Here is a 25,220-nt window from a genome sequence, read left to right on the forward strand (position 1 = left end):
GAATTTTACTTTGTAATGTCAAGAAAGACAAAAATGAATGTAAAATTCATTTCTTTACGTGAAAATGAATATTCCGCTAGAGAGAAACAATTCTCCTACCAAAACTCTACATATCATTGTTTATGTGTACTGTGTTCCCGTAATGCAATGTTGTCATTTTTGTGGTATATTTAACATTGCCTTAAAGCGCGAGGTTTTGCTAACCACAAAACCAGATTCAACCAACTTTTCTTAAAATGTCCTTTACCGTCATGAATATGTCAGGTGTTATCTAATAATTCGTTTCTATGTATCATGTTGCATTGTCGTTTATTTTTGTTGCGCAGTGTAATGTTGTTTCGTTGTTTTCCTTTTACAGTTATGTGTTTCCCTCGGTTTGAAACCCGGATTTGTCTTCTCTGTATGAATTTGTGACTTATGAACAGCGGTATACAACTGTTGCCTTTATTTATGTGGATATAAATGTAAATCAGGCAGTATCACATGTACCCATGTTTTTGTTGCTTATATCCTGCAGTCCTTGTCCGTGCTGAAATACAACAGTATTTTAGAAATAGCTAAAATAAATAAAGTAAATACAAGTTAAATGTTTTATGTGTTTATTGGACGGAATGAAAATATCATTGGACGGAATGATGTATCACATAATAAACAACCAACAAATGTGCATTATTTTCTACCATATAGACTATGTCACACACTAAACAAAAATATACATAGATCTAGCAAAACTCAATAGTATTTATAGGATGTGTAATATGCCTCTACATGGCAAGATGGTTGGTTAATGGTCTATAATTTAAATATAATGATTAGGGAAATGAAATATAATAATTGCACTATTTTTAATATTAACATGATATAAACTTTTAAATGAGTCATCATTGTTTGTTTATCAGATCAAAATGAGTTTTGTTCACTAGAAGACTTAAAATTTACATATTCCTTTCGTGACACTGTTAAGATCACAGATACTTATTGAGTTTGGCAACCACCCGTATTTTACTACGAACATTTTTTTAACAAATCACATTGAACAAATGCAATAACACCCGAATACAAAGTTCATGCATTGAATAAATAAATATAAATATAAATTAATTAAGATTGTATATTTGATAATATACGTGAATGAAAAATATGTACATTTGTGTTTTCAAATTATAGCACTCTTTTCTTGCGTACAAAGTGTTTAAATAAAGTCAAAACGTCTTTGAGTGCCATGCTAAATCTTTGCATTCAGCAGCTATCATCTATTGATGACGTACTTATGTATGTCAAATTATTGAACGGAGGTTAATTTTGTCGATAGGTGATAATCACAATTCTACGAAAATACGAAAATATACTTTGTCTTTGACATATATTAGATGTAATTAACTCCAGTCTAAATACGTGAATTCATCTTTGACTATAGTTGCCTTTCTGACTTGTCCTAATATTGCAGACTTAAAAACTGGCCACCACGAAAAATCCCAAAAATACTGAAGGTGGCGCTAAATACCAACCAATCAATCAGAACTAATATCCAGTTAGTTTGAAGTTACGGCGAAACAAACTGAAATAACGGTACATAAAATGGTCAAGTAGACAGTTGTGTCGTTGTCAGTTTTAAAATATTCTAAAGTTTTCTTATTAAAAGATAAAAAATAACTTTGACCATTTCGGGACTAAGTAAAAATTCAAATAATATTTAAAAAAAAAGTTATTTTCAAAAGTGCATACATTACATAAGAACAAAAAATTATGAAAGGTGCACTTCACATTTACTTAACAATTTCATCTCATGTATGAATATGTTGAATTTTAGATTAGTAGTTTGATTGACAGAAGAGCAATAAATTAAAACTTAATTACTCAATTAAATTTATAAATCAGTCAAAAGTGATCGTTATACAAATATTGACAGTACAATTTCAAAAGTACTTGGATAAGATTAAAACCCTAAGTGAATTGGTTTTATAGGAATTTTATTTTAATTGTTATATATTTTGTTGAAATGTACATTCTTAAATTATATGTGTAACAAGGACAAAATATCTAAATCATTCTATTTTATCATTTCTAAAATATTCATAAAAGAAAACTTTGTCTACAATGAAAATTTTAGCATGTTAAAACTATCTACGATCGGTTTCTTACGTTATAAAATTACATTTTGGCAATGAATGAAAAAGAACTCTGTTGTACTTATAATGAAGTTACAAAAAGGCATTTAGAGGTATAATATATAATTATCACACTAGAAAGATTATAAGCTGTTCTTACAATTTTAATAATGTATGACTTTACCGAGCATTCATTGTATATAAATTCTGATTATGAAGCTGTTTTTTCCTACTCATTTCACAGCTTTTACTCTATTATATTCGCTACGGTTTGCTCTGTTAAGTTCTGTATGCGTTCCGCTTGGCTTTCTTTAATCATTTTTCAGGAGTAACTGAACACTTTCACCATGCCATCATTCTGAACGATTATCATCCTATTGCTACTGCTGACTTCTATGGCAACCGGTTTGTCCAATCCGCTCTCGTGTCCCAAAACATTCCTTTGAAAGACTCCATCATTTGTGCAGAGTTGGACCCTATTGTTGCCATTGTCCGCAACAAATATGTTGCCAATTTTGTCAACACTAACACCCTGCGGTTTCTTTAATCCATTTCCACTTTCTGGTCTGTACTGGGAAAGTACACGCCCATAGTTGTCAAATGAAATGACTGTACCCTGCTCTACATCCGACACAACAATAGCGCCATCTGGTGACACAGCTACATAACGTGGCTCTCTGAAAAGCGGTGACCCAACAGTATCTGAATGTATGGAACGAATGACTTCCCCGCCAAGTTGTATGAGGTCTACTAAGCAATCCCTGATAGAGCTAACCACTAAAAAGGAATCCTTGAACGAAAATGCAATGCCATCATACTGCCTTTCTGTTTTCGCACGTTTTAGAAGCTGCATTGATTTCCGGGTTGACAAGAAGATAATCAACTTCCCAACCAATGTAATAGCAACGTCATCATTGCGTCCAATAGTAGTAATATCACGTGGTTCATCTTCAAGTTGTACGTAGTCCACTAGATCTCCAAACTGAAATGTAAATTGAATTATTAAAACGAATGGTACTCCAAGCCAGAGCTAAATCATACTGATACAGGTGTCTAGCATTCTTTATATAGATATAAGAAGATCATACAGTATGAGTGCCAACTACATCAACAAATTACTGAACATCAGATTCCTGACTAAGGACAGGTGCAAACAACTGCAGCGGGTTTAAACGTGTTAATGGTACCAAACCCTCACCCTTATCTGAAGCAATATTGTAACATCACAACATAGAAAGACACACTATAAATATCAATGTGCCTGGATACTGATTGAGAAACATCTACGATCTAAAGGCCTTGCCAATCAAATTCTATGTTTGACATCAACTGTTCATTCTGCCAAGAATGCCATGTGTCAAACAAACAAAAAATAAAAGCAACCAAGAATTAAACTGGTGTGACTTAAGGATTTATTCACTAGAGGTCAATACAAATCAGGTTCAACAAAAGTTTACTTCATTTGACACTTGTCTATAGTTTCCATTGGTTAATTTATCCAGTATTTGATCTAAAACAATATTTCGAAAGGTCACTATTGGAGAAGATTTTTTTTTATTTTTCAGCAAGATTCCAAGGTTAATGCATATACGATTATTGAAACGTTAACTGTCATGTTATCTCTAAGGCTTCAGGAGTTGTTTTGAAACAACAGCAAAAAACAACAGTCGGGATACCAATGAATACCACAATTACTTCAGTTATAAATATCTTCTATCAATTTTAAGGACAACGCTTGTCAAATGTCCTTGTCTGAAAACGAGAAATCTGATATGTATACGAGACTCAGAAAGGAAACTATATAATTGCTACTTCTTGTAAAAATAAGTCTAATGCTAATATTTACACATGGGTAGACAAACTATAATAACACACGAACTTAACAATTATAACGATGATTACACTGTAATAAAGATAGTTTAACTACTGCTCTGACATGTCAGCTTAATGGTCGAGACGTTGTTACTAAGTTTCAACTGAGTGTGAAACAACATGATTAAGGGACATAAATCATGTATTTGTTAGTAGGTTTGATTGTAAGTGTTTTTAAAACATCCTTCTTTGCTACTCCTTTTAAATAAGAATCCTTAATGTTATAAACCACGACACTTGAACACTTGGGTTGGGCTGTTCTTTTTCGATCAAATTTAAATACTTTAATATATATTTTTTATTTGACAATCCCTGCGCAGGTTAAACAAAATAAGTGCTTTGAACTAAGAAAATCAATTATGTTGTATATTACACTTCGAATTGATTTACGTATAATGTATATATTGTATTTTACATTTCAATTTATGCATGCACTTCTACTCTCCAGTTCCTGATAAGAACAACATTCCCATCGCCAAATAATATGAGAAATATGTGTACTATAACTTACTGCGACTGGTGCAACACGTGGAACAGGATCTGCTTACTAGTTTCGGAGCACCTGAGATCACCTCTAGTTTTTAGTGTGGTTCGTGTTGCTTAGTCTTTATTTGTTTATGTTGTGTCTTGTGTACTATTATTTGCTTGTTTGTCTTTTTCTTTTTTTAGCTATGGCATTGTCAGTTTATTTGTGATTTATAAGTTTGACTGTCCCTCTGGTATCTTTCGCCCCTCTTTTAAGGACTGTAGTTTTGACCACTAATACTGTATATGGAGAATTGCATATCTATTGTGCATATAAGAATAGTTTAATGCCTTGTATGCACAGTTATTTGTATTACCCATTTTATTTGTGATTTAAAAAAACTTTATGAGAATCTGTTAAAAAAAAAATTGTCGCCACCTAGACAGTTGCATGTTTATTAGCGTGTTCTTTGATACTTCTATCCTATCTATGTGCACATAATTATCTCTTACTTGTGTGTATGTGTTTTGGGAGTGTATTTTTTTATCAACACAATTATATTATCGATTTTAAGTCCTCACAAATTTAAATTGCCTTACAATATCTTTAAAACGAAATCTAGGATATACAGTATACATCTGATTACACATTTGCAAGTCTTGAATACTTTTATTGTGTAGGGTTGCTATCTCATTGGCGTTTGCTCTAAAACTCTTTTGATTCATTTGAACCCTTACCTTGCTAAACTTCTGAATCCGTCTGTTTTTACAATCCGTGACAATAATGTCATCCGTATGGGTACACGTTACGCCCCATGAATTTAGACCAATAACATCGCTACTGTCATCTATACTCAGATTTCCTACTGCTTTAAACTCTGCCATGAAACTGTCAACATTCTCGGCAAGGTCAAAGTTCACTTTCACAACCATACTTTTAGGGTCAAGTTCGGCAACTGATCCCTGGCAAGAATCTAACTGCTTCTTCACTTGGTTGTATGCCAACAGAATATCTACATCACTACCATATTTCATTAATATCTTCATTCTCTCGTGCGCAGCTTGAATTGTTTTTGTCCCACTTTTCCTAGGTTCTATCCTTCCTTTTAGAATTTTGCGTGCTTTGTATGCAGTGTCTTCTAACTGTCTTAATAACTTGTCTTGTTCCTCTCGAACTTTTTCGACGAGGGAATTACACACTGAAATGATTTTGATTTGAGCACTGTCAATACTAGATTCTAATATTTTATCATTTTCTCCCAACCCGTTTGTGCCATGGACCGAATCCTTCAGTGAGTCTAGCCTATCCATAATATCTTTAACATCCGTCCGTGACGTCATTGCGTCTGCAACTGTTATTACATTTTCACATCTTCTGTGTGAAACAGCCATGCATTGAACGCACAATGGCTCCCTACAATCTACACAGAATAATGTTATTGTTTCGTTATGTTTACCACATGGAACTTTGTTTTTCTTTTTCATCAAGTTTTCCAGAGGGATCTGTCTCAATTCGTCTGAGCGGAAAACAGCATGGTTCGATGTAGTTTTCCCATGAACATGAACTTTAAAACAAGGATCACAAAGCGCATCAAAACAGTCCATGCACCAATTTTGAGCTGCAACCTTTTCCTCTCTACGAACACAAATATCACACATTTTGTCTAAACTCGAGGCAGCTACTAATTCTACTAATTTTTCCATAAAACTATCCATTGGAAAAGAGGCAGCATATTGCCCTGGTAACGCGTCGTGCGGAACATCAATTTCCATATCACATGTCGGACAATGGAAAAATCTCTGACCATTGCTTCCGATTGACTTTTTAATGTAAGCTTCCAAGCATGCGCTGCAAAACGTATGCAAGCAAGGTAGAGAACGAGGTGTTACGAAAGTTTTCGTGCATTCTCCACATAAACTGATGTCATCTGAGAATGCATGGCCATTTTCTAAAGGTTTCCCGTTCGTAGCCATGTCTGGAAAATAAACGAAAGAATATTAGTGAATGTGCATCCAATTCTTTAAGATAAAAACCATATTAACATAACAGATATCAGAACCAATGGTTATTTTCTAAAAGTTTCCCGTTCTTATCCATGTCTGATAGAATATTAGTGAATGTGCATCCGCTCCTTTTAATATATAAAAACCTGAATAGAATATAGGTAATACTTAAATAAACAGCAGTATCTATCTCCGTATAAGCTATGTTTGTTTTTCTCTGTTTGAACATGCAGATTGTACATATACCTTATGCACTCCTTTGTTAGTACTTCCTAAACACTTTAAATTTATCAGTAGTGGTACATTGTATGTATATGTTACAGTAAATAGGTGAAATTAGGAATTACACGTAATTACTAAACATTTCAGTAAATACCTGTAATTACTAGCCAATTTAGTAATTACATGTATTTACTAGTTGTTTCAGTGATTACTGGTAATTACTGATTTTTTTTGTCATTTTTACAGCTATTTACTAACTTGATGTTTTTGTTTTAAAATTAAAAACATAACTCAAGATACCAAATAAGAAAGTAAAGGGGTAGGGATTTTAAGGGAGCTTACTTGAGGGTGTAGGAAAATAAGGCATATCAAAAGTGCATACTCTTTAGTGTTTTTGAATTGAAACTGGAAAATGGTTGTTTTATAGGTCTTGAAACTTCGTAAATATATGCATGCAAGACAATGATATCAATCCAAAATTGATTTTCATAATTTTGTTAAACTAAAATCTCAATCATGTACTGTGGTTTAAAACTTTAAAATAACTTTCTCCAAATATCTTGGATTTCTATCAAACTTGGACAGAAGCTAAATGTTTATGATCATAAGGTAATATCCGAAAGTAAAGATTGTAAAAAAAATCTTCTTTTCCCCCTATATTACTTATAAACATGATAAATGGACTACCTTCAACAATGAGCAAAGCCCACACCGCATGGTCAGCTATAAAAGGCCCCCATAAGACAATGTAAAACAATTCAAACGAGAAAACTAACGGCCTTATTTATGTAAACTAGAGGCTCTAAAGAGCCTGTGTCGCTCACCTTGGTCTATGTGAATATTAAAGGAAGCAGATGGATTCATGACAAAATTGTGTTTTGGTGATGGTGATGTGTTTGTACATCTTACTTTACTGAACATTCTTGCTGCTTAAAATTATCTCTATCTATAATGAACTTGGCCTATTAGTTTCAGTGGAAAATGTTAGTAAAAATTTACAAATTTTATGAAAATTGTTAAAAATTTACTATAAAGAACAATAACTCCTAAGGGGGTCAATTGACCATTTCGGTCATGTTGACTTATTTGTAAATCTTACTTTGCTGAACATTATTGTTGTTTACAGTTTATCTCTATCAATAATAATATTCAAGATAATGACCAAAAACAGCAAAATTTCCTTAAAACTACAACAATTCAGGGTCAGCAACCCAACAACGGGTTGTCCGATTCATCTAAAAATTTCAGAGCAGATAAATGTTGACCTGATAAACAATTTTACCCCATGTCAGATTTGCTCTAAATGGTTTGGGTTTTGAGTTATAAGCCAAAAACTGCATTTTACCCCATGTTCTATTTTTAGCCATGGTGGCCATCTTGGTTAGTTGGCCGGGTCACCGGACACATTTTTTAAACTAGATACCCCAATGATGATTGTGGCCAAGTTTGGTTTAATTTGGCCCAGTAGTTTCAGAGGAGAAGATTTTTCTAAGATTTACGAAAAATGGTTAAAAATTGACTATAAAGGGCAATAACTCCTAAAGGGGTCAACTGACCATTTGGGTCAGGTTGACTTATTTGTAAATCTTACTTTGCTGAACATTATTGCTGTTTACAGTTTATCTCTATCTATAATAATATTCAAGATAATAACCAAAAACAGTAAAATTTCCTTAAAATTACCAATTCAGGGGCAGCAACCCAACAACGGGTTGTCCGATTCATCTGAAAATTTCAGGGCAGATAGATCTTGACCTGATGAACAATTTTACCCCGTCAGATTTGCTCTAAATGCTTTGGTTTTTGAGTTATAAGCCAAAAACTGCATTTTACCCCTATGTTCTATTTTTAGCCATGGCGGCCATCTTGGTTGGTTGACCGGGTCACCGGACACATTTTTTAAACTAGATACCCCAATGATGATTGTGGCCAAGTTTGGTTAAATTTGGCCCAGTAGTTTCAGAGGAGAAGATTTTTGTAAAAGTTAACGACGCCAGACGACGACGGACGACAGACGACGGACGACAGACGACGGACGACAGACGACGGACGACGGACGCCGGACGCCAAGTGCTGAGAAAAGCTCACTTGGCCCTTTGGGCCAGGTGAGCTAAAAAATGAACAAAAAACAAATATGTAACATATAAACAAACGACAACCACTGAACTACAGGCTCCTGACTTGGGACAGGCACATACATACATAATGTGGCGGTGTTAAACTAGTTTTTTCCCAGTTAACATTTATGCAGTTAAAGTTTTTAAAACATTAGATTTTATAAACCATCCTGGATTTTTACCCACTTTTGACAGAAGCTTTTTATAGTACCAGTCAAAAGATAGTATCTAGAGGAAAATTTTAATATTTTTTCCTGATTTTTGTTGAGCCTGCGATTAACAGCAAAAGTAGGCAAGACTATTTGTTCTGCAAAACCCTTACAATTTTAATAGCTTAATACATCGTTAACCATTCTTCAGCTAGGGGTTGAATTGAATGTCACATGAATACGTATTCAATGAGGTCCAAATATTCACTCGCAAGTGCACAATTCATCAACCTTGTTTCTCAGCTAATTTAACAAAATAGAACTAGATTGGCTACTAACAGTGAATTATAATTTCACGGTATCATTTTTATTAATGATTTAACAAACAAACAAATATATATTTATTTATTTTTATATCTCGAAGCTAATGCATATAACAGTTCATTCCAGTTCTTAACCTTCACAACGTTATCTGATCTTTATAAGGTAATAAGTCTAAATATTCTTCAAACTCAAAGTTTTTTTTTTTTAAGTTAAAAATAATGCTTTGGGAGAATTTTCCATTTCTGAATTCCATGTGTGTTGAAATTGGTCAAAAATTATCTGTATAATGCTTAACTTTAACCATTTTGGATTAAAACTAAAGTTACTCTGATTTAACCAAATATTTGAAAGTCCCTATTTATTCAAGATATTTTGAATACAGATGAACCATTCAATAATTTAAGAGTACTAACTGATCTTCTAGTTAGTAATACCACAACTTTTGATCATCTGACCATCATACAACATTATTTTAGTAGTCAGTAAATAGGTGTAAAAATTCATTTTAAAATTAGTAATTACTGGTAATAACTGGGCCATTTCAGGAATTACTTGTATTAACTAAGTGCATCGGGGATTACCTGTAATTCCTAAATTTTAGTAATTACATGTAATTCCTAATTTCACCTATTTACTGTAACATATATATCAACTATGGTACATTTTATGTATATATCAACTATGGTACATTTTATGTATATATCAACTATGGTACATTTTATGTATATTAACTATGGTACATTTTTTGTTGTCCAGTACCTTTACACCATCAATCTAGATATAATCTTAAACAACTGTTTTCATGTATAAAATCGTTAATATATTCTAAAAAAATTTAAATGGCGATATTAAATTAAAGTTAATGGAAAGTTGACGCTCCATTTATTAAGGATGTAATTTACTTCAGAACAAGTGGGAACATGAACGTTAAAATAATTCATTTTACGATCTTTTCTCTCTATATTTTTCACTTGACATTTAGTATGTTTAAAGTAAAATAAAAGTGAAAAATATAAACATGGACACTTAGTGTATTCATGTTACTGTTATAACTTGGTTTCGTGGATTAGTCACAGATATAAAAAAAAGAAACGAACGGGAATAATAAATGACGTCTGGTATAGATCTGTGTGACAGCAAACCTTCAACACAATAAAACCAGAAAATACACTAAGGTGGTTAAAGTCTTCATTTACAGAAAACAAGCGTGTATTATATATATACCTATGCCAAGTATAATATAAAAATCTCAAAGTCCAAACATTTAATAAATAAACCTAACAGAGACTTGGAAAAACCTGCCGTCAACAACCAATGTTTTAAAGTATTAAAAACTAAAACATAGACTAATTTTAGTTTCTTGTGTACAATTTGGAAATTAGTATGGCGTTCATTATCACTGAACTAGTATATATTTGTTTAGGGGCCAGCTGAAGGACGCCTCCGGGTGCGGGAATTTCTCGCTACATTGAAGACCTGTTGGTGACCTTCTGCTGTTGTTTTTTTCCATGGTCGGGTTGTTGTCTCTTTGGCACATTCCCCATTTCCATTCTCAATTTTAATTGAAATAAACAAAATGTGCACTATATTTTCAACAATAGACAATCTTTCATGAGATACCTGACTTACATAATGTAGGAACACCCCAAAATCAGACGAGGTTAAACTTTTGAGACTCTATTCTCTTCATCGTTATTTCTATCGATAGAATAACACCAGGAATAACAATGGATGTGAATTTTAGGTTTAAAATTACTTTTGCATTAAACCTAATACTCAATATGTGTGTACATATAGCTTTTGATTACGAAATATGAACAACAAACAAATAGCAATAAACATGAGAACCCTCTTTTAGGAAATCATACGTTTTCTTACTTTATACACGTATTGTTATACGTTGGGGTAGGAGTGACTCCATTTTAATATCAGAACTTCAAAACCTAGATTCAATCGTGTAAAATAAACAAAAATACAATGCAGCCTTCAACTGAACAATTGATAATAGTAGTGCACCTTGTAACAGAAAAATACTATTCAAACTTAATAGTAATGGATATATGCTTGATAGAACAATATCGATAAGAGGTGTATTTGTTATATGAATTTTGGCCATGGTACAACTGCCATGACAAAGGGTTGTATATTAAATTGTGTCAATTTTGATCGAGTACCGTGATAGATTTTGTATATTTTCGTCCATTAAAAGCACCTGTGTGGCAAAGAGATCAATTGATCTTGAAATCTAAAAACCACTGTCAAACGAGATCATCAAAATATATAGTAAAATATTAATGAATGATTTATTTATAATTTGTATTCCGGACTGATTCTATTGAATTTACTCCAACATATCAAAATTAAATAGAATGATTAAACCGCAGACTATCTATTCATTGATTGCTGTGATTTTACGTCCCAGCAGCACACACAACATCAGCGAGCAATAAAATTGTGAATGGAAATGGGGAATGTGTCAACGAGATCTATAGACAACAAACCGACCAAACAGCGGAAAACAGCCGAGACCAACAATGGGTCTTCAACACAGCGAAAAAATCCTGTACCCGTAGGCGTGCTTCAGCAAGCCCTTAAACAAAAAGGTGTGCTAGTTTTAAAACACTAGTTGGTACACTTTTAATTATTAGTTGCATATTATCTAAACGGTAGATATTTCATGCAAATACTAAACAAGGGCAAAGTAGTAAGAAATTGACAACCGAATTTAGTCTGTGTGCTGAGAGAAGTTAATTGGTTGGAACTGGAACACATGGGTACATTGGGTATGTATAGAAAAAAAGTACATCACGGGCTTAACCCTAGGAGGAAAGAAGCTTTCGCCAAATAAGACCAGACGTAACTACATCATAAGCATAGGTTTATCGTAAGAAGAAGTTAGTCTGACAACGTGTCAATGCTGGTGCAGACTACAGCACATGTTTCCATCTGACAACACAAGATTACAAAACAATGTAAATGTATAGGTCACTACTGCGGATCACTACGAGAAAACCTGTGTGTCTTTCAAAATATACCTTTAGCTGAGTATTGCCTTGTGGAAGTCCAACAACTAGTAACTTGTCTTTCAGCGGAGCCAGCAACTTTTAATCGTCTGGTATAGTAACTGCACACATTTAGTTTTCTTAAACTTCATGAATTCTGCCAATACTTAAGAATTTTGTGAATCGATGATCAGGACCCAAGTCATTTGAAGTGTCAATTATTACGTCGATAAATCTAACTAAATTCTAAAACAATTATCTATTACAATCTTCTTTGGTTTAAATGAAGTAAGTTATAAAATTCTTTACCTTGTAAATTGTCAAATTAAGCAATTATAGAAATCGTCCTTTTTTATCTTTAAAAAGTTTTAAATGACAAAATATTTAAACGCAAAAATGTATGTAGGGTATATTTCTTTTATCTCTAAAAGGTTATTAAATGGAGCCCAAATACTTATACTCGTACACAATTAAAACTGTTGTAATATAGACAATTTTAATAATTTAAAAACAGAATTAGTAATCTGATTATTCTTTTAAGTTTAAATGATAAAATCGGAAAATGAAGAAGGTCACGCAACTAGGAAGCACTTGAAATACCAGTATAAAAGTTTATAACAAAGCTAGCTAGCCTTTACGTCGTTTTAACAATAATTCTTCCCATTTAGCATTATTGAGGTTATTACATATTCTGTCAATATGAAGAGAAAAAAATATAAAACATATATTGACGAAATTGCACTTGTCTTTTTAATATAACAATTTGTTTGATCAAACTGACAAATGATACGATAAGAAAAACATATGAAAGAAACTTTATGTTTGTATAAATGGGTGTGATTATATGGGATTTTGATTGTTTGTAAAAGGTATATGTTTTAAAACTTTCCTTCAATTTTATAGAACATTAGACAGGTACGTGTCTGTGGTGTTCTATAAAACGTTTGTCCTGTATATGTGTCAACGGAACCTATTTATAAGGCATGTCTGGACAAAATTTTGAAAGAAATGGAGATGTCACCTGAATTCATTTTACAGTGATATTCTTGGCTTTTTCAAAACTACCTCTACTCTTTTTTATTGGAAAAATATGCGTCATTTTCATCAAAAAATAAACCATGAATTTGACTGAAACTTCAATTTACAGACCCATTTTCAAGAGTCAGACCATATTTTGTCAGTGATGATACATAAATAGACCCTCAAATGTGCACATATAGTCATTTTAGGCAAGAAAATTGTTTAAATGAGTGTTTTTCAGTTTGTATTCATGCATAATTACTACTGAGACTGCACTAATTGGGAAACAAGTTGTCTTTTTAGGAATAATTTTAAGCCCTTTTTTTTCAAATTGGGATTCTTCTCCAGGGGAAAAAGCCTTTATTCTCCACTAATTTAAGGCAAACAATATCACTGTTTTAGAAGCAAAATCGGAAATAACAATCGCCATGTCAGTACTTGCGAGTACTCTCAGATCTGTACTTAGTGTCTTTTTGTTGTTGTGATATACAAGAACCCGGCCTCGTCCACTTTGTGTAGTATTTCTACTTGTATCCATCTGATGAGATAAGCCTTTCTTAACTGATATTTATAGATCGTTCTTATTTTGTACTGTTACACCACTTTCCCAGGTTAGTGGGGGAGGGGGATTCCACTAACATGTTTAACCCCGCCACATTCTGTATGTATGTTCCTGTCCCAAGTCCGGAGCCTGTAATTCAGTGGTTGTCGTTTGTTGATGCGTTATATATTTGTTTTTCGTTCTTTTTGTTACATACATTAGGCCGTTAATTTTCTCGTTTGAATTGTTTTACATTTGTCATTTCGGGGCCTTTTTATTTCTGACTATGCGGTATGGGCTTTGCTCATTGATGAAGGCCGTACGATGACCTATAGTTGTTAATTTCTATGTCATTTGGTCTCTTTTGGATAGTTGTCTCATTGGCAATCATATCACATCTTCTTTTTATATATACAAGTTGTTGAAATCTTTTATTTAGCACTTGTAGACGTTAGCATAAAATCATATCCTCTTACATTTCTTGAGCAAGTCTATCTATTCTAAGTTCAGATTGATTGACCAAATCCGTCTTGGTTATTATTTAAATACCGTTACATGTATAACGATGTTAGTGGTATCAAACACATTGACTAAATTTGGCTCTTTTAATTTTCATAAAACTTTGTCAAAAATATTTACTTTGACCCTTTGACAAAAATATAAAAAATACAAAAAACTTGAACCAAGCGATTCTCCAGAAAAATTTCATTGGACATATAGCAGTTTGCAGATTTATCTCCCTGTAGTGTTTGGTACCACCTTTTAAAGGCTATAGTATAGCTGACAAAGTCTTAAACCCTTCTTTTGAACTGCCAGAAGGAAGAAAATCAATGACGAAATCTTTCAGTGGAATGCCATAACGCAGACAATCAATTTGGAAAACTATAGTGAACTGCTAGAACGAAAGATATCACAGTTTTGAAAACTGTTCATGAAATGTCAGAAGGAAGAACTTCGATGTGACAAACTTTTAGTGAACTGACAGAACGAACAATTTCACTGTTGAAAACATTTGATGAAATAGCAGTACAAAGAACGTCATTTATCCCTTTTTTTCGGGAGATTTTTTGTGTTAATTCACCCTTATCATTTTTATCAACTCACACAAGACGAAACACAAAAACGAATAGTACTATTCAACTCAATATTGTTGAAGTAGTTAATAGGTTCTCTTGTCTATCAGAGGTCACGTTAGAGACAGAATTTATCAAACTTAAAAAGAAGTAATACATACTTAATTTATCATTGTCTCCCAGTAATAAAATATTTTCATTTTTAACACAGATCTACAAGATGTAGTAGCACTCCCCGGAAGAATTTTGATCAGATATTAAAAAAACGAAATTATAATTGTTAAATGCATTACAACTCACCTTTTATCACTGCTTGCTTGAAGGAAAAATCACACATAATTGAACCATGCCATTCTATTTTTCAATGCCAAAAAATATGCATATTTTGTTGATTATTGCGATGTTATACCAATTTTTAAGTTTTATAATAAGAATTTAGGTAAACTAATGCGCGTGAATCACACAACACAATCGATAAGCTACCCCCGCATGACCATTTTTTATTTGTACAAAAGATAAGTTAATTTCATTTGAAAATATGTTGTTTCAAACTTGCCATACCTAGCTCATATAAAGTTTAAACAAACAAAATCTGTATTATTTTATTATGTCAAATGTGAAAAGTAATTCGCACAATCCTTCAATTTCACAGTATTGTCATATTTAATAGATTTAATTAAAATATATGAAATATTTACTTATTGTATTTGTGGAAGTGATTCGACAGGGGTGTGCTGTAGACAATTAAAGGTCTGTGACTTATACAAGGTACTTCTTGTTGACGTTTTAATCGTGTTAATGGAATGAATTAGGTCTCGACTTAGTATAAACTAATGTTTAGATCAAATTTCAAAATCAATGGTATTCTACTATTACATTTTTTATTGAAAAGCCATTTAAAAGTCGGACCCTATTTTCTTGTGGTTTAAGATGAAATTTTTTGTTTTTCATTTACATAATTTTCACAAAGAGCAGAAGTATTGAGAATTGAAATAGTATGGATATTTTAATAGATAATTAGGGCTCATGTTATATAGGTCTCATGTTGAGGGGCGCGCGAACAATTTTGGTGATACAAATGTAGTAAATCCTGTGAACGAAACCTTTGTTATATACACATATGGAGCTCTTTGCCATAAAATTGGAATAAAATTGTATTCAATTCCTGACTACATATTAAGATGTCTTCAGCACGAATTTGAGGTTACTACAATGACCAATCAATAGTAGATCGGAGACCCCCATGTGTTTCATTTAATTTCATAGAGAGGTAATAAATAACCTTTTTGCTTATCCCTGATTTGCTACAATCAGAAACATATAAATACATATACATTTTCTGCCACAATACTTACAAGGAAACTTACCACATATACTATGGTGTCTTGATATGTTAGAATCTCAGAAAAAAACTACAATGCTTAAATGTTATTGTCATAGTAACTGATATCGCGCGAAACTGTTGAAAATGTATTAAATCACTGCGTTTATATTTCCATCCTGTACGTACATGGCAAGGTACTTTTGTTTAATTACCAAAACTTACGTTCTTTAAGGTGTACATGTATGTAATGAATGTTTTGTATTGAATTATTGTTGACCTATTTAGAGGTGTAATAGATATGCATGTACTTGTTTATGATAGTTTTAATTTACAATAAATATAAAGCTCTATGTATCACATGTGAACACTGACATTTTGTTTTTCACACAATTACATGGTTCTATGGTATGGAATTTTTTTTATTATTAAATTGGCAAGCATGAATGGAACCGTTTCACTGTCTGAATAAATACACAAATTCAATGGTTTATATTTCGTCCTTTTACTATTGAATACATGTACTAACTGATTAAAACTTTAATGCAGATGAAACTTGATGGATGGACTAGGCGAATGGATAGCAGATGGACACTAATAGAAAGTTGTTTCGTTGACAATCATACTATATCTCCCTATTTTTTGCGCTGTACTTAGTTAAACTTAAAAAATAACTAATGGTTGCCAAAAAATCATTTGAGTAGAATTTTATAAATCGAATGCATAAAGGAACATTTTTGTTGTTGACATGCACCTTTTCTAATGAGAAAAAAACTCCTAAAGGTTGTGGCAAATAAAGCTGTGTTTCTGTCTAGTTTTGTAAAGCGTGTGTTTACCCATTTTCTTCTATTACTAAGTTTGCTAGCTTATATATACAGTCTACAGGAATATATGTTTCGACCCATCTGCTAAAATGTTTACTTATTCTCTGTCTTTGTTATTAACCATTAATGTTGCTTACTTAGTAAAGCAACAGAACAACTTCTAGCCTTTTGTTTGACCGGATATCAAACATACACACTATCCTCACTTAAAGCGAGTTCCTTGTAACGAAACCATTAAGGCAAAGACAAAGTAACCTTCCAAAGGTACATAGACGTCAGTATGATAAATTTATTTCTCAAATCTATACAAAAAATCAAGAACATTCAAATCACATGTTAAATACACTACGATAGTACCATGACATTGTTTAATTCTACCGTAAGAGACCACACCATAGACACACGTGTATACATTTCACTTATTAACAAAACTGAATTAATACAAATGTTTTTTCATTGTACTGTTTTATTAGTTATTACTGTTTAAATGTTTAAACAATCGCAGATATGCCTTATCGGTAAAAAAAAAAAAAGCATGATTTGACATGAGTGAAGACAGACATGAAAATTCTTAACATTTTGTTATAAATCAGTCTTGTATACGTGTTACTTGGACCATCAAAAGTAGCCATGATTACTGTTATAAGAATCGGAACAAAGCAAGGAGTGTGGTAAATGCACTTAAAACTATAACTCAATAACCAAATGTCCATATAATATGATCAATGTCTTAATTCTTCGCAGTCAATTCAATAAACTTTAAATCATCCTTTGTTAAAACTAAATTCCGCATCACTGACGAGCTCGTGGTTCCTGAATTCTAGACAGTCGTATTAACATAAAAGAGGCCGAGTAACCTGTTTTACGGTCATTTTACATGACACAGGGATAAAACTAGATGTTTGTGTACCAAAATTTTCCTCTGCGCAATTTCTGACTTGGCCTTAATTCATTTTATACAAAATAGCGTTAAAACTATTGTCTTTTGAAAAACATCAGATTTAACATGTAGAAATTATAGGTAAATGGCCTTTTTTTGATTGAGTTAAGTCTGCCAATTGATATTTTATCGTATGTTTTTCTTTGTTGTGATGTTATGCTATTGTTTCAGAAAAAGGGAGAAGGTTTGGATCCATTAAAACGTTTAATCCCGCTGCAAATGTTTGCACCTGTCCTAAGTCAGGAATCTGATGTACAGTAGTTGTCGTTTGTTTATGTAATATATACGTGTTTCTCGTTTCTCGTTTCTCGTTTTGTTTATATAGATTAGACCGTTGGTTTTCCCGTTTGAATGGTTTTACACTAGTAATTTTGGGGCCCTTTATAGCTTGTTGTTCGGTGTGAGCCAAAGCTCCGTGTTGAAGGCCGTACTTTAACCTATAATGGTTTACTTTTTAAATTGTTATTTGTATGGAGAGTTGTCTCATTGGCACTCACACCACATCTTCCTATATCTATTTTGTTTATGTAATCATATATCAAATGTTTAAGTCATAAGAAAATGTTTCCACGAAGAGATGTTTCATGCCATGTAAAACATTCTGTACTTTTCACTTTTTGTAGCAGTCAACATTTACATACATGGCATGCTTGGTATTCAAAACACTTTTCTGCATTACTTCTGGTGACTAAATGAAGCTGATTATTGAGTTAGCACAAAACGACGTCACCGAAGATCAATACATGCATTAACAAGCACCTGTCCCTAGGTAGATATCAATCAATGAATAACTAATCATCACTCGATAGTCAGAACAACCAAAGTGTCACAATGCAGACTTCCGTATGTAATTTAGTAAATTTGATTAAATGACAACTGTCTCGTATCAAATTATCTACAGATGTACAGTAGTAGTGAAAACGAAAACACGACGAGTCATTAAATGCTTGGAATTAATTATTAATATGAGAATTATTAAAGCATAAATGTTTTTTGTTGGTCTACAATTCAGAACAGATTGGTCGTAAAGAGTAAAAGAAATAACCATAAGTTCTCGAATTAAGTCAGTACATGGTGAGCAAAGAACTGGTCATATGCACACAACAAAATGACATCAAAATATCTGAAGGAAATATTTTTAAAAAACCGATGCTGTAGCAACTGGCGTAGGCAGGTCAACAAAATTGAAGCAATGACCATGGTGCTTACTCGCTAAAAGATAAACATCTAGTTGTAACTCAAAACCACAGAAACTAGTAAACCTCAGACTGCTTGGCTGGTGCTAACTTCCGGGACGTTTTAGAAATCACTAAAAGATACTGGTATGTAAAGGAGACAGATAAAACTGTACAATTTACTAGAGCACGGTCACAACTGATAATAGACTGGCCCGAGACCGGATGCTTTTAAGCAAGATAAAAACATCACGTCTATATATAACCGATTTTTTAGAAAACCTTATCAAAATGACATTAAGACCTTGCACGTTTATTTTATGTCAACCTATTTCTTCAAAACAAACATTCCAATTTTTCAAGGTGGTTCTATCTCTTGTATACCAATAACTCATAAGTACGTGTCCCTTGAGTATGTACCACTTGAAACAAGAACCCCATCATTATATAATATTAACATTGCTTGAGAGTAAGACTCGGGGAGAATCACAATGGTCAAGTAAAAGTTATAAATTCTATAGGTTTGTATAGGTGATCTATAGGAAGGATTAGATGTACAGAGAACAATGCAGGCTATCTTTTGAAATGTACAATAAATCATTCAAATTCAAATAAATAGTACTAGCAACGTAGGTATTGTATTTACCGAGATGTCCCACCAGGTAAAGTAATTGATCCGTGATCTGTGCCTTGTCAAGGCACGAAAAATTAATCAAATATTTATAAAGGTTAATACGTATATAACCCCTAGCTGACAATTATAACAGTTTAATCTTATAGATAAGTATAATACTTTTCTTATACTGTTGTGTATAACCAGAAAAGGATCAGCAAAGGCGAGGTGTTTATTCAAAAGATCTGTTCGGTTGGACGATTGTTCTTATTGTGCTGTGTGGTCTCAGATGAGATGGTTTGAGCTACATATCGTCCTTACCATATAAACAGTGGATGATTAGCAACCAGCATTAACCTTTAATGTATATGACAAAGAAAACAGTATTGTCCGAGGAAACTGCCCGAGTTCAATATTGATTTCCTTCTCCTTTACATTCTCAATGAATTTGTAATACGGATTTGAAGAAAGTAGTCAGTATGGGGTTTTATCAAACAAATTCAAAGTTATCAGGAATTCACTAGGACAGGATTTTAATTGATAAAATCATGCATTCAACACCCTGTTCTTACATAAAGTCTCCAAGACTGATATCTTAACATAAAAAGCAATAATAAAGCAATTTATGACTTGGTAGAATACTGAAAACACTATACAGATTGGTTGATACATCAACTATAAGATCTTTAAATATGTGAATAGGACGCATTGATTTATCAATTAAAATCTGCTCCTTGATGAATTAGATTCTTTCATAATTTAAAAGACGGAAATACTAGCAATACAACCACGATAGACATCACTTCGGCATAGACTATTAAAAAAGAAGTGAAAACACAGAAACAAAGAAGATTTTAAAACTCATTAGTTTACAACGTTCAAAAGATAAAGCAAACTTTTTGTATCATACGACATTTTAAAACTCAAAATGCAAGCATACATGTATACAAGATACTTCAGATTTTTCAAAATTTCAATCTTAAAATGCTTTTATTTGTGTAAGCAGAATTAAATAAGTCATGTTTGTATATTATATAATGTGTATATACACTGTAGAGTGTCATTCAATACTAAATGTTTGTTTTCTATTGTTAGTATTTGTTTGGTCGAGTTCGTGTCACATGAACGTCAGCAGTCAATAACACCTTCTCCATGTCAAGAAACTTGCAGATTTACAATTTCAAGTCATCAAAATACATTTAAAATATACTTTTATTTAGTATTTACAGGAAAATATATGCAGTTTATTAAACAGATATATATCGTTAATCGTTAGATTTGCTCTATATCTACTCGAAGGTTTTTTTATTTGGCATATTGTATATGCTAAAATCTTTATTTGGCATATCGTATGTGCTAAAATCTTTATTTGGCATATTGTATGTGCTAAAATCTTTATTTGGCATATTGTATATGCTAAAATCTGTATTTGGCATATTGTATGTGCTAAAATCTTTATTTGGCATATTGTATATGCTAAAATCTTTATTTGGCATATCGTATCTGCTAAAATCTATATTCATTTTGGGTCTCTTAAAGAAACGTTATTTTCCTTTAAAGTACGTGAAGAGTGAAGGACCGACTCTAATGTACTTTTCCACAACCAATAGTTTCTGTATGAAATAACAGCACAACTTCCTTAATAAAACGAATGCATAACTATACTCAATACAATGGACTATTGATTTTCACATGAATGAAGCTTACTTGTTATACATGTAATATGCGGTTATTTATGTACAACCCGTTACTAAAGGTTTTACCATTAATTACATGCCTCCACTGAACATCTACAAAGGTATCAACAATGTGGGCATGGTATTGTATGATAGAAATTAAGTTCTGACTTGAATGTGTTTACATTTGCAACGTCGTCCACTTAATTTAAACATGAAATTTGAATTAATTTAGTGTACATGCTAATATATCAAGAGAATATATAAACATATTTGGCAAATATTTATGTAAATATATTAAAATGCATGCCTTGCATTTACAAATAAAAGTATGATACCACATTATGTTTCCAATAATTTTGTATTTACAGGTGTATCGACTTACCTGTCGTTTTCTAGTCAATGGTCAGCTGTTCTGGTGAAGATGTAGATTCCTTATGAACATACCATTAACTGAATCTGACAGACAGATATAATGGCTGATGAATCTTATAACAATCCTTATTCACACATGCAAATTGTATTGAAAATTTGACCGAACGGTAAATACCACGTTCAAGACTTTAAATGATCAACGATCAATTGATCAAGTTTATTACCTGGTGAATTCAGGTAGAAATTTTTATAAACAAACATGTACAGACAGTGACTTTTGAGTAAGAAATAGAAGGACCAGAGGTGCGGTTTATCGCTTATTTTGATCACATGCTTTCATATATATTATAGATTCTTATAAAAGGTTGATTGATTTTACTCAATGACAATACCGTTATGGCTTGCGGTTTGTTAAAACTAACGGGCAAATGGTAAAAATATCTTCGGATTTACTTTCTTTTATCGGAATTTTTAAACTTTAAATCATTAAAATATTTCTTTTCAAAATGGTTTAAAATTTTACACCTTCAAATTTTTAAAGTATTCAATGCTATTTAAAAGATATCAGGTTCGAACTAAGGAAATTAAATTGTGAAAAAAGATTTATGTTGTATGCTGTGTAAAAATAATTTGTTATCATACTAACTGCAGAAAATATTTATTGTTAACATGTAGATTTATTCAGATTTATTTCAATGAAATTTCAAAAGAATATAAAAGAAAGAGATAAGCTACCTTCACATTTTTTGCTATCTCAATGATAAATGTGTCAACCGATGAACAGAAATACAAAATAGATATGTATAAGAATGTTTATTATATCATATTATATTATATTACCTTAATGTTCCAAAAATATTTACATCATGAGCAAAATATTAAAGTGTACGTTGTTAAATGCAGAAATTATATGCAGAATCAGAAGAACATTTCAATAAATTATAAAGTTAAGCTCAAAGTAGGAAGTACAAAAAAGTAAACTTTTCCCTGAATACCAAGTGAATGAAACAAATCCGAATTCATTAATGTTTTCGGAGGCAAGAAAATTATTTCTTTATTCGAGTGTTAGTGACTTGATATTACCAAATATAAGGTTCTCACAAATCATGTTTAACTCCGCCGCATTTTCGTGCCTTTCCCATGTCAGGAGACTCTGGTCTTTGATAATCTTTATTTATTTTATGTTTTTGGAGTTTAGTGTGAAGTCCATTTTCACTGAACTAGTACACAAAGATATATAAAAATGTCGTATGGTTGCCAATGAGACAACTCTCCATCCAAGTATATGTGTTGCAGCCTCCAGGTACAGGATATCCTCGCTGTGTTGAAGACCCATTGGTGGACTAATACATAGTTTACAATGTTCTCTGTATATTTACTTGATTTGTTTTGTCCCTTCCATTTTTACTATTCATTATCATCTTTTAGTAGTCTTGAATGTATATTAAGTTGTTGCATTATTTCTCTGCGTCCTCTTCGAAATCGATGTTAAAAAATGTTCATATGATGAAATCATAATCTTTCAGTCAGTTTAATTGAAGTCTGGAGCTGGCATGTCAGTTAACTGCTAGTAGTCTGTTGTTATTTATGTATTTTTGTCATTTTGTTTATTTTCTTTGGTTACATCTTCTGACATCAGACTCGGATTTCTCTTGAACTGAATTTTAATGTGCGTATTGTTATGCGTTTACTTTACTACATTGGTTAGAGGTATAGGGGGAGGGTTGAGATCTCACAAACATGTTTAACCCCGCCGCATTTTTGCGCCTGTCCCAAGTCAGGAGCCTCTGGCCTTTGTTAGTCTTGTATTATTTTAATTTTAGTTTCTTGTGTACAATTTGGAAATTAGTATGGCGTTCATTATCACTGGACTAGTATATATTTGTTTAGGGGCCAGCTGAAGGACGCCTCCGGGTGCGGGAATTTCTCGCTACATTGAAGACCTGTTGGTGACCCTCTGCTGTTGTTTTTTATTTGGTCGGGTTGTTGTCTCTTTGACACATTCCCCATTTCCATTCTCAATTTTACTTTTTATAGAATGTGACGGGGTTAAATGTGTTTGTTGTCTCCTCCCTCCCCTCGTATTACATTTGATAGTGGTGTTACAGACATCACGAGAACATAGTAATATACTTTTCTTTTTAACGCTAACCCTATATATATAGTATGTAGATTCATCGTAGCTATGAAGCCATGTGTTGATTGTTGATTACGTAGAAGTGAATCATGGATCACTTTGGCTGACCGCGCGCTATAATACCGTAGACTTATGTAATCTAAATGTCCAGTAACGTGATCTTTATCTCTGGTGGACATTCTGCTCAGAAAACAATACTTTCCATATACAGGGAAGACAGGTTAAATTTTAGGCGTCTTGCACATGAAATTATTACAAAACTTTTTATCTAAGGGTAACACACCCTAGAATTGTATTGACATAAATGACTTATTGATTTTTTTGCTTTAAATTTGCTTTTCATAACTAAAGTAAATATTTACTAAATCTGCAGTTTTACAGTTATAACTTTATGATAGTCGTGTTTCAGTCGTTATTCATCCGGGACCCACTATAGTATTGAACAGATTGTATATGATTTTGATTTAAAATTCGTTATTTATAAATGAATCAAATATTCACTAAACTTCTGGTTTATCCTAAGTGTCATTGACATTTTATATTTAAAAGCTTTGTTTTGATTCTCTGTGTACACATGATTACAGAGTAGGTGCTGAAGAAGTGTTTTATCCTTAGTACATTAACAGTACATAGTTTTGATTCTCTGTGTACACATGATAACAGAGTAGGTGCTGAAGAAGCGTTTTATCCTTAGTACATTAACAGTACATAGTTTTGATTCTCTGTGTACACATGATAACAGAGTAGGTGTTGAAGAGCGTTTTACCCTTAGTACATTAACAGTACATAGTTTTGATTCTCTGTGTACACATGATAACAGAGTAGGTGCTGAAGAGCGTTTTACCCTTAGTACATTAACAGTACATCGTTTTGATTCTCTGTGTACACATGATTACAGAGTAGGTGCTGAAGAGCGTTTTACCCTTGTACATTAACAGAACATAGGTGCTGAAGAAGCGTTTTATCCTTAGTACATCAACAGTACATAGTTTTGATTCTCTGTGTACACATGATAACAGAGTAGGTGTTGAAGAGCGTTTTACCCTTAGTACATTAACAGTACAAAGTTTTGATTCTCTGTGTACATATGATTACAGAGTAGGTGCTGAAGAAGCGTTTTACCTTTAGTACATTAACAGTACATAGTTTTGATTCTCTGTGTACACATGATAACAGAGTAGGTGTTGAAGAGCGTTTTACCCTTAGTACATTACCAGTACATAGTTTTGATTCTCTGTGTACACATGATAACAGAGTAGGTG

At 32.5% G+C, this 25,220-nt stretch overlaps 1 protein-coding gene across 2 annotated transcripts; it reads right to left on the reverse strand.

The window, feature by feature from the left end:
• Window positions 1-582: 582 nt before the first annotated feature.
• Window positions 583-22,254, reverse strand: LOC139524778 (E3 ubiquitin-protein ligase TRIM71-like). 2 transcript variants are annotated; one of them, XM_071319848.1, is made up of 3 exons: window positions 21,832-22,254; window positions 5,184-6,421; window positions 583-3,090 (listed from the first exon to the last, which is right to left on the reverse strand). In XM_071319848.1, the coding sequence occupies exons 2-3, from the start codon at window positions 6,417-6,419 to the stop codon at window positions 2,431-2,433; spliced, it is 1,896 nt and encodes a 631-aa protein (XP_071175949.1). In that variant the 5' UTR covers window positions 6,420-6,421; window positions 21,832-22,254; the 3' UTR covers window positions 583-2,430. The 2 variants fall into 2 exon arrangements, with proteins under 2 accessions (XP_071175949.1, XP_071175950.1); XM_071319849.1 differs by lacking the exon at window positions 21,832-22,254 and adding an exon at window positions 16,265-16,427.
• Between the last annotated feature and the right edge of the window lie 2,966 nt (window positions 22,255-25,220).

This window comes from Mytilus edulis, chromosome 5 (assembly GCF_963676685.1).
Source record: "Mytilus edulis chromosome 5, xbMytEdul2.2, whole genome shotgun sequence".
Classification (NCBI taxonomy): Eukaryota; Metazoa; Mollusca; class Bivalvia; order Mytilida; family Mytilidae; genus Mytilus; species Mytilus edulis.

What these genes read in the sequence shown, in the direction of transcription:
- LOC139524778 (XM_071319848.1), bottom strand. Translation starts at nt 6,419, where the DNA reads ATGGCTACGAACGGGAAACCTTTAGAAAATGGCCATGCATTCTCAGAT. An exon ending in GGATTCAGAAGTTTAGCAAG is followed by an intron (nt 3,091 to 5,183) that starts GTAAGGGTTCAA and finishes TTTACATTTCAG; the next exon opens with TTTGGAGATCTAGTGGACTA.